This window comes from Chamaea fasciata, unplaced genomic scaffold (assembly GCF_029207755.1).
Source record: "Chamaea fasciata isolate MVZ Bird 193981 ecotype frontalis unplaced genomic scaffold, bChaFas1.0.hap1 SCAF_2, whole genome shotgun sequence".
Lineage (NCBI taxonomy): Eukaryota > Metazoa > Chordata > Aves > Passeriformes > Sylviidae > Chamaea > Chamaea fasciata.
This window is the reverse complement of record NW_027094087.1, coordinates 43,301,563-43,318,135: the sequence shown is the minus strand read 5'-3', so window position 1 is coordinate 43,318,135 and position 16,573 is coordinate 43,301,563. Positions and strand designations below refer to the sequence as shown.

Sequence of the window (16,573 nt, the reverse complement as noted above, 5' to 3'; positions counted from 1 at the left end):
TTGTTGACATAGTTTTGTTTTTCAATATTCACTCAGTTACTACTGCTGTAGGAAGCAAGAAATAGAGAAGACTGAAATTCAGTTTCCTCTTTTATTGTGTTTATCCTGTTTTTTCTCTTACTTCCCTATCACGCAAGTTTGCCTATTTGGGGAGTTAGTGAAATGCTGATCCTTTGTTTTGTAGAGCAGTTCTCTGCTTGTGTCATCACTAAGAGGTTGAAGAAGTTCATTTATTTCTGCCCCAGTTTTGCTGCATGAGCCCCAGTGTTTCTGCAGAGTTGGCCTCTCTAGTCACCTCCTCTTCTGGAGGTTGTCCAGCTTTCCCATATTTCTTCCTACACCTCCATAGCATTGTTTACTCCCCTCCTCAGCAAAACTCAGCAGAGTTTTGAAAAATGATCTTTCCTTCCACAACTCAAGTGATTCAAGGGGTCCTTTCCAATCCTGTATTTCTCATTCTGGTTGACAACTCCCCTTTGATTAGGAGCAAATTAATGCTTATTAACTTTCTAAAATGCTTTTCAAAACATTTCAGGACCACGAATCAACACAAATCTCAGAAGTGATTGGATGGAGTGATTTGATTTTGGCCCATGATTTACTAAGAACAAATCCCTTTCTATCAGTAAGAACATTTCCCTGTAGAAGCCCAGTGTTACTTGTGCTGTATGAGATTGCAGATGATTAGAACAAGAAAAACTTTTGCATTTTCTTTTTTTTACTCCTGCAAATCTAATCCCAGTAAATCTTAGCATTCCTTCTCAAAGCAGCCTTAGCTGCAAATGCTTCACTGGAGTCAGACAACATTAATATTCATAAAATGTCTAACTGCTGCACCTTATAGAGAGTGCAAACTGTTTTGCCCTTGAAACTACCAGACTTTGGGTTTCTGACCATTATTATGTATCTTCTTCAGATCAAATCACATCCATGGCTTTAAACATAGAACCGGAGAATTCAGAAATGGGAAAGGCCTTTCTAATTGACTGACTCTCACTGCAAATTCGAGTTGCAATCCTTGGAAAAGAAGAATCTGACATGAAAGCGATGCAGTTCTTGATATTTATGCAAAGGTTTATTAGATAAGCGCAACTGTTATCATAGGTGCACATCAGAAGCAGAGTTTGACGGTGCCATGGCTTCATACTACCTATAATCTCAATTAACATCTCTTCCACTCTCTTAGTGTTCAAGTCTATCTGCAAGCTAGCTAAAACATCTTAGTATTGGATCCACATTTAATATATTTAATCCACCATGTCTTTATACAAGTCTGAAAAGCATCTTTCCGGTGGCATTTGTGAAAGCTCCTCCAGAAATGAATTGCCTCTGTGTAGTCCCTAAAGATGCTGGTTAAAGCCAAGCACAGCTCATTTGCATCAGCTCTGTGATTAATGTTTCCTTCCTGTTTCAGCCTCAGACAGGAACCATAATTGTGTCTCATTTGACTGAGTTGATGGCTGTTGGACTTAACATGATAAGGGAGGGAAGATCACTTCCACAGTGGAATTTTTTGGTTTTGTGTGCTCAGCAAAAATTTGACGTGACTGATCCGAAAAGCTCATTTCTCATCAGAATGATATGAGCAAGCAGTACCTAAACTTCCAGTGCCAAATAAAAGCAGTAGAAAGAATAAAGACTGAATTCAGAAATAGTCACTTTTATTTTTTTCTGACTGGCTTTTATGTGATACAGCTGTAATAGATCTGATTTTACTTTTACATCTGTTTAACTACAGCGAACACAGTGACTCCCTTTCTGCCAGTGTATGATTTATGCCCATGGAAATATGGAGAAAAGCAACAATTCTTAGATTACTGAGAAAGTGCTGCGGGCCAGCAAGCAAAATCTGCTTTTCCTCCAGGGCAGATGGAGTTTTGCAAGTCTTCAGTCAATCCAACAGAGATTATTACAATTTCTCTTTGAACAGGACATGAATATCCCTTTGGAATTAAAATGAGCCACATTCGTGACGCTATGCCCCACGGATCAAAGCACTGTGCCTGCCCCAGGCAGCTTCAGGGCCCTTTCTTGACGGAGCAGCTGCCCCAGGAGCTGCAGTGCCAGTTTGTGCTGAAGCCCAGCCAGGTGGCCGTGTGCCAGCAGCTGAACGGTACGTTGTCCTCTCACCCCAGCATCTCTCCCCACAGCCTGGCCACCTGGCTCTGCCACAGAAGGCAAATGTGCCGGGCTGGGGGCGCAGTGGGAAGCACAGAGGAGTGTGCAGGTGTATCTTCCAGCTGCTCGGGGGGTTTTGCAGTGTAGCTCTCACTGATCTGAGTGTGCTGTTGTGTATGTCTCATCTTTGTAAGTTACATTTTGACAAGCTGCCTGTCAAGTGATTGTTCTAAAATCAGCCAAAGAAAGACAGGATCTCTCCCCTGCAATTTTTGTGAGTCTATTAGCTGAGCTTCTCTCTGCAGCCTTTGCTGTGCTCTGTAACAAGGCAGGGTGCTTTCGCGGTTCAAGAGTCACGGCTTGACTTTGGCACAGAATTCCCATGCAACAGTTGGCAGCATCCTTCATCTCAAGAAGGTACTTAGGACTACACACCTACCTCACTGGGACCCTCAAGTGGCAAAGTCTAGGCAGGCACTTGGGTACCTTGATGAGGTGAGCAAATAGAACTTAATTTCAGTGGTCTTTGAATAAAAGAAAATAATATTTTCTTCTGCCTTTGGCCTTGATGCTGCAAAAATACGAGCACCTGCTCTCCACTTTGCAGTCTGTTGTCAACGACACGACTGCACTCTGCTCATGAGAAAAATAAGGAGATAGTGACAGGATTGGGGAATTAGAGTTAGGGCAAGGATACATCCCATGGTGTGTTTTTGTTGTTCTTAACACACTAGCATACTCAGCTCAATTAGGAATTCTGCCCTACTTCACCATTAATTACCGCATCCTGGAAAAAATAACATCCACACTGTTATCTTGGGCACTCCCCAATACTTAAGATCTCCCACAATATATGAATATGAATAGAATCTATTTGTAATGTTTTTAGAAATTAAATACAGTGAAGCTATACCAGAGTCCATTGCAAATTATTCTGGAAATTGATTACATTTTATATAAATTAATTTCCTTTCCACATGCATTCATCCACCCCCTTCCCAGTAATTTGTATCATATATTACCTCATGGCATATTTTAAGAATGAGGCAATCTAGCAAAGGGGTGTAATTAGGTTTACAGGCCCTGCTTTGGCAGCTGATGTTGACTGGCAAAAGAAAATAGAAATGCAAATCATGCCTGTAGAGTGCTAATTCAGATGTGTTATCATCAGTGCTGTGCAGGCTGCAGGAGTGGAGTGAGCCTGGCTTGGGGCAGCAGAAGGCTGGGGCAGCCTGCAGGTCATGCACAGGGACTGTGCTAAATGGCAGAAAGAGGCTTTTAGTCCATTCACCTTTCCCTCTTTGATCAGACAAAACCTGTTCAAGTGATGTATAGGTGTAACTGCTTGCAAAGCAGGTTATCTCACATGCAGCGCTGTTCCTTGTGCTTTTCCTAACTGTTTTGGGTTTGGTAAATGGCAAAAATTACCTGCATGCAAGCCAAGGCTGTGATCTGGCTTTTGATCTTTGAATCAGCAAGCCAAAACCTGTGTTGGGTACCCACTGGGCACACCGCCACATCCAGGGTGAATTTACAGAAAGTGGTATCTATAACCCCACACTTCACTGCCACATGCTGTACTGTCCTCCCTCCCATCCCTTCCCTGCAGCAAGATGCCACTGTGCTGGACATGCTGTCCCTTCTGGAGGCAGCAAGGAGCAGCTGCCCAGCTGCACCAGCGTGCATCACGGTTAGACAGCAGTGTAGGTGCTGACAGGCAGGCATGACTGACAGCTGGCCCTCATGGCAAATAAACAGCTATGTGGACACCAAATATAGTGGTGTAATTGCTTCAACTGTCCTGGCAGGATGGTTAAAAAAGTACAGGAGAATTTTCTGTGTGGAAGAAATGGAGTGTTTCTGTTGCCTCTGCTGTAGCCTTTCAGCATGTAACAGGAATAGTCACTTACCAGTTAAACATAGCCATTAAATTATGCTCCTGAGCACGTTGTTAAATAGAGCTGAAGGTTTGTGTAGAAGTTTTTGATTAGTTTCAAGTAGAGGAAATGCCTTTTCCATGGCTAGGACACTGACTATGAATAGACATTCCCTTCATGTCAAATATGAGCAGAAGAGGTGGCTCCTGTGAACTCTGACCAAAATTTTCCAACAAAGTGGTATTACTTTTTTCTGATTCTGGTTTAGAATAATCCACCAGAGCAAGGCCATGAGGTTTTTGTATGGAAGTACTTCTGCAGAGCAATAACTGGCATGAGTCTTTGCTGAGAGGAATCTGGCCTTCTCCTAGTATTACAACTTTGCACAGGTTCAAGGAAAGAAAGTGTATATCCACCCCTTCTCATCTCTTCACCTTAAGACTTTCTCAACACCCTTAAAAAGGGGGTATGATAAGGATGAGTTTTCCTGTTTTTCAGTGAATGTTAGTTTTTGAGTGACAGGGCATTTCATTGCCACACATCAGTTGTTGGTCTCTGCCCTGGTATGCTGAGGAACACTGGCTAAGATTTCCTTCCTGTCCCAGGAGAGAGCTGCAGTTAGTTGCAATGACTACTTGTTCACATTCTCAGTTTGAGACATGGCTGTTAAGAGGGGAACAATCAGTAAGAGACTGAGATGAGTTCCTGATTTTAAGGCTCTTTTTTTTATTCACTTCTGCTATTCCTTGTTCTCCAAAATAGCAACTTAATTTTTGCTTCCACTGAGCTCTACGGGGTTTACAGAAAAAATCACTGGTACGTATTGGCCATTGTGTCACTGGAACGCTGGCAAACCTTAGTTTGTGAAGCAAACCTTATTCAGGTGCTAAATCCAGCTCATCTGAAGGAAAAAAAAATGTCATTTTGAAAGTTACAGGTCAGTTATGTTCTCCCAAAATGTGATGTGTCAAGTAAAGCCTTAGACACTGCCAGACCTACGTTTCTTGAAGCTTTGGACTGCTTAAAATATATATCCTCATTATTTTTTATGAAAAGCATTTTTCTTCAGGCTTTCACATTCATATGTTCACATTTTGAGTTAAACTGTAACTTTTCATCCTGTAAGCATCTAATGAAAAGACTTCCACCCATTCCCTAAGGGAGCATGAACTGGAATGGAATGACGTATAATGAAAATCACTCTTTGAGCTAAAACCCAATTCTTATAAAGTATAGGAGAGAATAAAGTATTGGAGAGAAAAGTCTGGTATTCTACCACAGTCCTTAATTCTGCAAGCCTTGGTTCTGGCCTCCACAACAGCAGAAAGTAAAATGTTTGGAAGAACCAGCTAATTAAAATGTGTATGGGGTAGGTAAGCAACTAAGTCAATGCTGATTTGCTTTGAAAACACCTCAAAAAAGGCAAAATATATCAGAAAAAGTTTTTCCCTGTTAGCACTTCTGTCATAAACAGACTGCACTCCTTTTCTCTTTAGCAGTAACCCATGCTGTTAAGAAGACTTCACACTGGCTGATGTTGAGAAAGGTCATATTAAAAAAACCCTTTTTGTGTCTCAATAGCAGTACTTCCTTCTCTCCACACTCCAAACAAGAGTTTCAGTTAATATGCCTCCACTGATATCTCTTGAAATATGTTACAATGCAGACAAGCAGAGCCCATCAGTGTGCTGGCAGCATGGTGAAATGCCATCTGGAAGGCATTGATTAAAGGGCAGGCACCATCCCTGGGCCATGGTTGGCAAATGCTTGGAGTGAGGACACTGATGATACTCCTGCATTGCAGAGGAGAGAGCAAAGGCAGTGGCTTTTCCTGAAAAGGCCTCATTAGTTGATTCTCTGGTGTTACTTGTGGGGAGAGTCTCTCACATTGTTAGGAGAGCTAGGATGGCCCTGGACAGCATGCTGAGGTAAGGGCAGTGGATTTGCACTGTGGGTGGAAAATGAGTTGTTTAGCAGAGTGCAACTCTGTATGAAGTCCGCAGGCTGAGGTTTGCCATCCTGCACTTGGTGAAGTGCTGACACTGCTCCAGCAGTGCAGGGCAGATCCTGGTGATCTTCTTCAGGGCATGAGTAAGGCAACGCATTCTACACACACACACACGCACGCACACACACACACACATATGTACATGGTGCACTAGGCTTAGCTGGATGCAAGGAGTTGGTTGAGTTCATGACATTTTTTCCTTTGAAACCATAGCAACAACCAAAACCCAAATACTGGAACTAGAATTGAAATGCATTTCTTGTAATAAACACCTTTCTCTTTCCCCAGACTTAAGCCAAAAGTCATTTAAAAGGAAAAGATCTATCATAAATTGGGCTTTTTGGCGTGGCCCAGGCACTCATTTGGACAATGCACCCCTCTCCTCAACATCTGCTGCTCCTGGGAAGCTCTTTGGCCTCTTACTAACAACCATCTGTGAGGATGACAACCTGCCCAAACCCCTCTTGGTGAGTCCCAGGCTCAGGGTTGAGTCTTAGAGTGGTGGAATTTCTCTGTGTAGTAAATGAGGATATGTTTGTAAATGGGACATTGAAGTTACCCAAGCAAAGAAACCGGAAGGGTTTCCATAGGGAAACCTCATTTGTGGTTCCCAGCAAGAACTATGGTTTTTAACATATACTGTGGTCAGGCCCAGTTAATAGCAGCTTGAGACATGTATGTATGATCAATCTGCTGCTCGGGGCTATTTCTCTTTTATAGCCCATGCTATGAGGCTGGTTTCCTAATCCTCACTTACACAGTGTAAATAAATGCCACATTCACACATGCTTTTTAAACCACTCCCAAGATCTCTGTAAAATCCCCACATCCATAAATGTCTCATCTACTGTCCCATATCGGCAGCCCACGTATGCATAAAAATGCCACCTGCCCATAACTAGGCAATTTCAGAGCCTTTCTTGAAGTCATTCCAGGGCAGGCAAGCACTCTTGAGTCCTTATTTTTGGTCTGACAGCACCACTGCAAAAAATAGGTGGCATCTTTTCATCCTGTCTTGAGGCAGCTCTGTTGCTGTGGATGCTCTCAAAACCAGCCTAGGACCATGAAAAGGGTTGTCCTAGAGCCCATTCCTAGGCATAATAAAGGCATGTATGTGGCATTTTTGGTGATTAGAAGGCCCTGTTGTCAGTACAGCAGGTGGAGTATTTGCAGAGTGGGAATGAGCCCTGCAGCATTGGGCCCTTCATCCTTACAGCCTGACTCCTGGCTGAAATTGCCAGAACCCCACTGCAATCAGTGGGGTCACACCAGTTGACAGGAAGAGATGTTTCATCTCTGAAGCTGGTGCTTGATGTGCTGCTTTATCACTGCCTGAACAGTGAATCATACCAGGATTTTTCAGGTCTTTTAATAATGTTTTCTTTGGAAGGAGAAGTGTGCATTTTCATTATTTAGATTATTTAAATAAGCCCTCCAGAGATGGATTCTGTATGACTATAAACACCTGATCCCTCCTTCTCTCTGTTTAAGAGATGAGCCAGTGCTGCATTTCAGAAATTCCTCCAAAACATAAATATTAGTAAATTTTTATTTGAAAAAATCCCCGTAGTTACTAAGCAGAGAATCACAGCTTGGTAGACTTCGTGCTTTGAGTTTTAAACATTGTGTTTATGCCACAAGATATAACTTACTTCTGAATTCATGCAGCACCTCTGGAGAATAGAATACTGGGGGACTGAATGGGATTTACCTGCAAGAGAAAGAAAATATCAGGGATAAGTGCTGCAGGCATGCTGGATAACTGCTTTAGAGCTTCCAGTTTGCTTTCACAGCTGAAGGGCTCTCTTTTAGCCATTGCCACACTGAGTTGTCTTGCACCATAGCTTCATTCATGTAATTTCATCTGGGTTTGTTAGTTTAATAGGGGCTTCCCATTTTTATCTTGTGAATATTTAGTTCAAAATGTATTTTCAAAGGGTTTGTTCATGTGCTAACATCCTGTGCTGTGGGACTCAGCCTGTTCTGATGAGAGAACTCTAAACTCTTGCAAAGAGAATGAAAATGCTGATGAGTCCTGCTGCCATGAAGGTGCTCCTCCAAAGCATCTGCACTTACATGAATTCTTGATCTTGGACATCTGCAAGAGTGAGAAATAAACATTAAAGAATAAAAGCAAAAGTAATAGCTTCCATTAGACTTATTTGCACTGCTGTGTGGCAGGAAGACCTACCTTACAGCCCAGACTAGGAAAGTCCCCAAACTCCATTCCTTATCCATTACTGTTCACTAATTCAGTTTAATAATGATGAACCAGTGTCCCAGGACCGCCCCCCCCCCCCCCCTTTTCTTGCCATCATTTTTGATAACTTGGTCCTCAGGCCACTTCATGCATACACATAATCCCAGAGACTGTCTGCACATGTTTGCCCTTTCAAAGAGATAAACATGACAAATTCTTCATTGCTTGGAGCAGGCCTGCAAGAGTTGACCTGCATGTCTGAGAGATGGCCCTCAGGAGACTGCAGAGAACTAAGCATCTGGCAAACATCCTGAACATATTATCTCAGGAGAAGTTTCAGCATTTCCTTTTTTACTTGTTTTCCTCTATTATTTAACAGCAAAAATCAGTCCCTCCTGTTATTTTAAAAGCTAGGCAGGAATCTGCTTGTTTTCCCCTCTCTGTAATAAGCTGCCTACTTGTTTAGTCCTATGCAGCCTCATTGGCTTCAGGGGAGCCACGAGCTGAGCTTTATCCCCCTTGGAGTGACCTCCCAAGCAGAAGCACCTTGCCTCAGAGTTGGTCCTACTGACAGCTCTGAGCTGCTTGCAGAGTCTGATACCACTCACAAGCAGCAAAGGGGGTAAAAACCTGACTCTGATCTGCTGTAGTAGTGCAGATATATAGTAACAAACAAATCACTTTGTACTTTAGATTAAAAATCTCTTTTTTTTTCAGATATCAACAGTGAAACAGAATTCTATCTGTGGTTGGTGGTAATATTAACTACAATGATGAGCAGTGAGGGTCTCATATATTCCTGCAAAGTAGTGTCTGGCTGAGGCCACTGTCTAATGCAAAGCTGTGAATTAGATAGATCACTCCCCTTTTCCCATACCACAGCATTTATATATTTAAATTACTTGGCTGAAACATGCACGAGTCCTGGAAGGTCATGCAGAAAGTTAGTGCTCAGCAGTGGCAGCACAGTATTTCTGGGGGGATGTTTTCCAAAATGAGAGTCCCAAATCACAGCTTTGCTGTGCAGTTTGACATGGTTTGGAGGGTGAGCCTTGACTTGTGTTTGATTTCTGATACTTTTTAGGACTAAAACGTTTTCAGCTGTGGCAAAAATAGAAAAACTACATTATAGTGGTGCTGGACAATAAAATATATTTATGAGAAATCCTCTTTGCCTTTTTAATTTTTTTTAGGACATGCTTTCCCTCCTTTACCAAGAAGGGCCTTCCACCAAGGGTATTTTCAGGCGCTCTGGAAGTGCAAAAACATTTAAAGAGCTAAAGGAGAGGCTTGATTCAGGCACTGAAGTGGACCTGGCCCGTGAATCCATATTTGTGACAGCATCTTTGTTTAAGGTATGTGATGAATGTTCCTGTGTCCCTTTTTGGGTGAGAGCAGCACAGATCCTGTGCACGAGCAGTGAGGGCTCTTCTCCAGAGACAGGCCCAAAGACGAATTGGTGGACTGAATTAACAAGAATGGGCTGGCACATTAACCTTGTGAGGATCTCCAAAGGATGCTTCCACTGAATTAGGATGAGGAAGAGGAGTAGCCAGCCTGTTTTGCTGACAGCTTTCCTGTGGTCTCTGCTAAAGCCTGGTCCTCTTGCTCTCTTTATCTCTGCATATGAAATACTAAAAGGCATGTTGGCAGACCTGTCTCTTTACACATCAGTATACCCTACACTGCAGATCCTAGTGAGTTTATAGTGTTGCCATAAATATTTGGATTATTTTTTCCATGCGTTATCTTTTGTTACCGTCTTGGTGTGTCAAAACCTTGTTCCTTGTGCAAAAAAAAAGCATCATAGTTTCCCTTACACTAGCTCTTTTGGGAAGCTAGGATTTGGCCCTTCTTCCTAAACTGCAACAGTTTCCATGCCCGTGGTTGGGGTGTTAGGGAAGAGGGATAGCAAGGCTATCAGTAACTAGTTTAAGTACTCCATTGATTAGGGGAAGGAAGGTAGGGATGCCTTGGAGTGCTTATGGTCTGGAGGTATTTGAGCTTGTCAGCTGAGGAGAAGAAACAGGGACTACAGATGGAGTTAAGTGATAAGTAAAGACGGACATTATGCAGCATCAAAATAACTGGTCTCACTGCAGATTTTTTAGTTCAGCAATATCAGATGAAGCGTTCAAATACCTCTATTTTGACAGGAAAGGGTAGGCAAAGGCTGGGAAATGTTCACTTCAAGCATAATCTAAAGTGCCTCTATCTCAGATGATTTTCTTCTGGTTTTGGTGATTGTGTGTAACAATATACTTGCCAGCGAGTGCTGTCCCATGGATACATCCTCTTGTATTTGTGTATCTTATTCCTACTCCCTCACATGCCCCAGAACAGCTGCTCACGTGTTTTGTTCTTCTTTTCTCTTGATAAGGATTTTCTTCGCAACATCCCAGGCAGTATTTTATCATCCCAGCTGTGTGATAAGTGGGTGTCTGTGCTGGATCAAGGAAATAATGAAGAGAAGATAAAAAGCATCCAAAGGTAGTTATTTATATTCTCTACATTCTTTTCCTATAAATGTATATCCCAGAATGCAGAATCACAAATATTCAGCTTACAGTTTTATTTTTTTAACAACAAGAACATGTCTTTGACACCCTCCCTGGTTTAATTAGTGGACCATTTTACCCTGTTTCTGCATTTCCATTATCTTGACTTGTGTGTATCTATGGAAAGTGGTCACTAATGTGAAGAATTCTGTTTTCATCTGTTTTCAGGTTAATAGAGCTTCTCCCCAGAGCTAATGTTGTTCTCTTACGTTACATCTTTGGGGTTCTGCATGGGATAGAAATGAGATCTGAAGAGAACCAGATGAATGCCTTTAATCTGGCTGTCTGCATTGCACCAAGCTTGCTCTGGCCTCCTGTTTCCTCCACTCCTGATATAGAAAGTGAATTTATTAAAAAGGTAAGAAACAGTTTGGTGTAGCAGAAAACCACACCAGCCTTCATCCCACTCAACCAGGCTGTTGGTTAGGAACTTGAGAATACTCAGTACCTCTTCAGAACAGGACTTTTGCTCTTATCAGGGCTCCAGCAACATTCATCAATCCATTCTCACAATTTTCCTGGAGGAAGGAGAGAGAGGTCATAAGGCAATGCCCAGAGTATCAGCAAAATGATTCTCTCATCAAGAATATCTCTGGTTGTGGTGACCTCCAAACAGGACGGAGTAGAATGGAAAAGATGTTTACAAGGATGTATTACCAGGACAATTTATCGGGCCCAGGAGACTGAGAGAGTAGTTTCTGGCTGCCTTCATGGATGACAGTTTGCTCCTGTTCCTCATCTGTATGGTGAGCTTGTCCTGAGTTGAATAATAGAAGTTCTGACATCTCTCTTCCATTGCTTTGTTGCAGATTTCTAGTCTGGTACAGTTCCTCATTGAGAATTGCTGCAGGATTTTTGGAGATGAAATTACCTCCCTCTTTGGAGAAATACTGATGACATGCAAGAGAGAGAACAGCTCAGGTAATGCACATTGATGTTTTGATCCAATTAAGACAGCTAAACTCAGCCAGGCAAAAGATTGGTATATTCCACGGAAGAATGCTGTTCCTTCATGTGGTGTTCCCAGATATTGCTGTTCTCTTTCCATTCAATTCCCCAAAGAATTGGTCATAATCACTGATTCAACTTACCATAGACCTGGATCATATCACATAATGCTTTCACAAATACTCTTGTGCCTATACCAGTCATCTGACCCTCAATGGTTAAAAAAGGAGGGAAGGGAAACAAAGAAAAAAAAAAAAAAAAAAAAATCTAGAGAAGGTTTCCTCTCAAATTGAGAACTTTTGCATCAGCCTGTGTTTTCCCAAAATATCAGGAGGTTAGTGGTCAACAATGGTCATAATGTAGCTGTCACACCATTACCTTAAGGTTGAAAGTGTCTATTCACTAAAAAAAGAGAGAAATCTCCAGAGTTTCAATGGCACATCCAGATTTTGCTGCTAGCACAGAAAAGTCATGGAACTGGTGACTGAAAGTGTTTGGCAGACTGGTTGACAGAGCTTTCCAAATTATCATTAATGCTTTTTTTCTCTTCAACCCTCTGATTTTGACTGGAGTTTTGTGTCTCTCCTCAAAGTATTTCTAAAGCAACATTTTTGTAAAATAAATGTTGTCCCAAGTGGCCTGCACTGCAAGTGGTAATGGCACTTGTGTCAGCATGTCTGACAGTGTGGCTGTTTCAAACTCCTCATGCTCTCTGGTGAGATTGGGTGAAATTTGACCTGCTCCCTCCCCAGGAGTGCAGCACATGGGCTCTGCTGTGCTGGGATGTGCTGGCAGTGAGAGCTCAGACCCACGACAGGTTACAGCAGCTGAAGGAGCTTTCCGGCGGGCACTGAGGCATGGTGACTGCCGGTGCATGAACTGTGTCTGCTGCAAATGTGAGATAAGGCAGCTTAGTCTAACCCAGAGCAAAAGAGATTAAATGTAATTCCAATTACTGCAGATACAGGATAGGGCCCAGGTGTGCACTGCTCAGTGCAAATGAGCTGGCTGTTTAAACTGAGCCTAAAACTTCACAGTGTTGGTCTTAAAAAAATTGTACTTTCTGGAAGAAGTAGAGGTAGGAAGTATGCCCTGTTCTCTTTATTTGTCTAAGAGATGGAAAGAAAGGTTAAATATTGCTTTCAATATCCAATAATGAAAAGAAAAATTAAATCAATCATCAATTCAGTATGTATGTAAATTATTGTTTACAGCTGGATTAGCTACTATCCACTTAAAAAAAAAAACCAACAAAGCAAAACCACAGCAAAAACTCCCTAATTCTTATTTGTGCCACTATCCTGTATTTCTTGACTGAACTGTAGCTTAATATTCACTTCAGCTTCTCCAGTTCAAAATTAGGACAGTAATTTTTAATGAAATTATTAGTACTTTTGCTTGAAGAATCTCTAAAGGGCAAATGCTCCTGAAAGTAAAGAAGTCTTGCCAGAAAGGGGAAAAAAAAAAAAAAAAGAAAAAAAAAAAAGCTGCTTTGTCAAGAGGGCTGTTCAGTCACTGATGTGTTAACACTTGGTTTGTCCTTGCAGATGTTGCTTCTCTCCATCAGAATGACTCTTCCTATGACAGCCTGGAAAATGAGGCAAATGATGAAGCTGACTCTTCCTCTGGTGACTGGATTAAAACCCACGATCAGGATAACAGAAGCAGGGAATCTGTCTTCACTCTGAGCGACGGCGATTCAGAGCAGACGGAGGTGGATGAAATCCAAAGCCAAACCAAACTGAAGCAGTTGGCGATTTCTGCTGACGTGCACCTGAAGTTTTCCTCGCAAGGAAACTCAAATAAGTCTCCCTACTCCAGTGGTTTCCCCTCAGCAGCTACCTCGGGTGCTCCCAAGACTGTGAGGAGGCACCGGCGCTCCTCCGAGCCTGCGGTTGGCCTCCAGACCTGCAGTTCCGGCCGCGCCGATGCTGGGCGGGAGAAGGTGACACGCAAAGCCAGCTGTGATGTCGTGCTGTCTCATGAGGATGAAGAGTGTCTCTGCCAGCGCCGGTCGCTGCAGGTGGAAAGGCAAAAGCTTGGCAATCAGGGCTTGCTTATAGGGATTAACGTTGGTAAAAGTGACAACACGAACCAAAATGTTGAAAGGAAAGACCTGTCCCATTGTCTCCTGCCTCCAACGCCAGAGGGATTAAATATTTGCTCAGGATTTAGCTCTTTTAGCCAGTCTTCTTCTGGGACATCTCCATCTGTATCGTCAATTTGCTCCTTGGACAGTGCTTTCTCGCAGTTTTCAGACCAGACTCTGTTTACCTTAAGTGAAACCTCCTGCCCTTTCGATAGCACTTTCCAGTTGCTAAAGAAACATGAAGATGCTGCTGCTGCTGTGGCTGATGACTGTTTCCTTCCACCCACCACGGTGCCACCATCTCCACAACCAACTGACACTGGGGCTGAGGGAGGCTTGGTGGGGCTCAGCAGCAGGTCAGCACCCCTGAAACCTACTGATGGCTGTTTCATTAAGGCTGACCTTCAGCCGTTGCCTGTGAAAGTCACCGGGAGAGACAGACTTCACGATCAAAGAGGAGGTCTAGAAAAGCATTACAGCAATCCAAAGTTTGAAGAGACTGACCAAAGCTTTTTGCAGAGGAATCTTAATGCTTAAAATAAACACCATAAAGAAAATGCCTTTGGTGTTGATGTGTGTTCATTTTAAGTTTAACATCCGAGATTGTCCAAATTTAATTGAGCAGTCCCCGGACTCACAGGTTTTCTTTTTTTAGGAAATTAAAAAAGTAATGTTCCAGTATAAAGCTTTGCAAGAACATTGTAGGAATAATAAAAAATGCTGAAAAGCAAGCAATCAGAAATCTCCTGAAAGTCTGGAAGGGACCCAGGAGGTAACTAAGGCCAGTGTCCTGTTCCCTGACCCTGCCAGGGCAGCCGGCTGCCTGCTGGGCCTCTCTCCTTGACCACTCGAGTGTTGAGCCTTGCAGATGTGAGTCCCAGTCCTTTGTGCTTTTGATGTAGCGTGCAAAGTCAGCATAGCTTCCATAACTGTGGTATTATACTACTGTTCTGAAACTGATAAATATTACCTTCATTGTCCTCCAAGGAGTAAGTGTGTTGTTTTCTGTATGTTTATACAGTATGTTTGATAGGTGTAGTTATTTCTTTCACACTGCAAAGGAAAGAAAAAAGTAAGCCCAAAAATATGTAAAGGGAAATGCTGAATCTTGTAACTAACACCTTGCAACTCTGTGTTTCATTTATTGTGCTTTGTTGGCTGTTCTGTTCATGTTTAAGTTGTGAATAGTTTCTTAACATTGCTGTAAATGGCATTATGTATTATTGCAAGCAGAACACATGTAATTTTATTATGCAACATCCAAAACATAAAACCACAGAATGGATTGGGTTGGAAAGGACCTTAGAGATCATCCAGTTCCAACCCCCTGCCATAGAGACAGGGACACCTTCCACTAGACCATGTTGCTCAGAGCCTCATCCAACCCAGCCTTGAATTCTTCCAGGGCTAGGGCATCTGTAACTTCTGGGGCAACCTGTTCTAGTGCTTCACCACTCTCTGAGTAGAATTTCTTCCTAATCTAATCCCGCTCTCGTTTAGTTTAAAACCTTGCCCCTTTTCCTGACACTATCTGCCCATATAAAAAGTCATCTCCGTTCTTTTTATAAGCCTCTGAAGGTACTGGAAGACCTAAGTCAGGTCTTCCTGAAGCCTCCTCTTCTCCAGGCGTAACAGTCCCAACTTTTTCAGCATTTCCTCACAGAAGAGTTTTTCCATTCCTCTAATGTTTTTTGTGGTCCTTCTCTGGACCCGCTCCAGCAGGTCCCTGTCCTTCCTGTGCTGGGAGCCCAGAGCTGATGCAGCACTGCAGGTGGGGTCTCAGCAGAGCAGAGCAGAGGGGCAGAATCCCCTCCCTGGCCCTGCTGCCCACGCTGCTCTGGATGCAGCCCAGGACACGTTTGGCTTTCTGGGCTGTGAGTGCACACTGACAGCTCATGTCCAGCCTCTCACACACCAGCACCACCAAGCCCTTCTCATCAGGGCTGCTCTCAGTGAGTTCTTCTCCCAGTCTGTACCTGTATCTGGGCTGTCCCCATCCAGGGCAAGGTGCAGCACCTTGCACTTAGACTTGTTGAACCTCCTGAGGTTCTCATGGGCCCACTTCTTGAGTTTGTCCAGGCCCCACTGGGTGGCATCCCATCCTTCTGTTGTGTCAACTGCACCTCTCAGCCTCCTGTCACCTACCAGCCTGCCAGGGGTGCACTCGGTCTCACTGTCTGTGTCATACATCATATAATATATTGAAGTAATGCATTATCTAAATGCTTTGAGTTTGTATAATATATCCTGTTAAATTTTGCAATTATATATGTTCTGAAAAAAATGTGTATTTTTGTACTTGCAAAAAACTGCTGCTAATTTTACAAGTTCTGTTTTGTTGTTATGGCACTGGTATTGATGTGTATGCATTCAATGCTATATATTAAATATTATTTGTTATGTCATAAATTCAGTTTATATTCTGTGGAATTTTTTAATGTGTCAGTTCTGCAAGCTATTGCTGAAGCAGAAGTCCCAATGTACCACTGCAAATCTCGTGTGAGAAAGGTCTAAAGCATTTTTCTTCCACTTTGGGTGGCATCATTCCTACAGCATGCCATGTTGGCTCTTGTAAATTCTAGTAATTCTGAAGCAAGAATTCCTACCCTTTTTCTCTTCATCCAGTGGTAGGAGGATGTTGTCAGCTAATGGGATTCAGTCAACAATATGGAGGTAAAGAGAAATCTTGTGGGATAAAACATATAAGGATTGGGAGCAAGGAAAGGAAAGGAATAAACCAATGAACGAGAGCAAGATTTATTCTTTAATATTAGC

General features: G+C 42.7%; 1 protein-coding gene across 2 annotated transcripts in view; it reads left to right on the top strand.

Annotated features, from left to right (window-relative positions):
• The window catches only part of ARHGAP20 (Rho GTPase activating protein 20), a 57,802-nt gene extending 41,543 nt beyond the window's left edge, over positions 1-16,259 (top strand). For both annotated transcript variants that reach the window (XM_066175810.1, XM_066175811.1), the window contains exons 9-15: positions 1,931-2,113; positions 6,292-6,470; positions 9,397-9,558; positions 10,584-10,693; positions 10,930-11,119; positions 11,571-11,682; positions 13,257-16,259. In XM_066175810.1, the coding sequence (XP_066031907.1) occupies positions 1,931-2,113; positions 6,292-6,470; positions 9,397-9,558; positions 10,584-10,693; positions 10,930-11,119; positions 11,571-11,682; positions 13,257-14,335 (2,015 nt within the window). In that variant the 3' untranslated portion in view covers positions 14,336-16,259. The remainder of the gene's footprint in view (positions 1-1,930; positions 2,114-6,291; positions 6,471-9,396; positions 9,559-10,583; positions 10,694-10,929; positions 11,120-11,570; positions 11,683-13,256) is intronic.
• Positions 16,260-16,573: the final 314 nt, after the last annotated feature.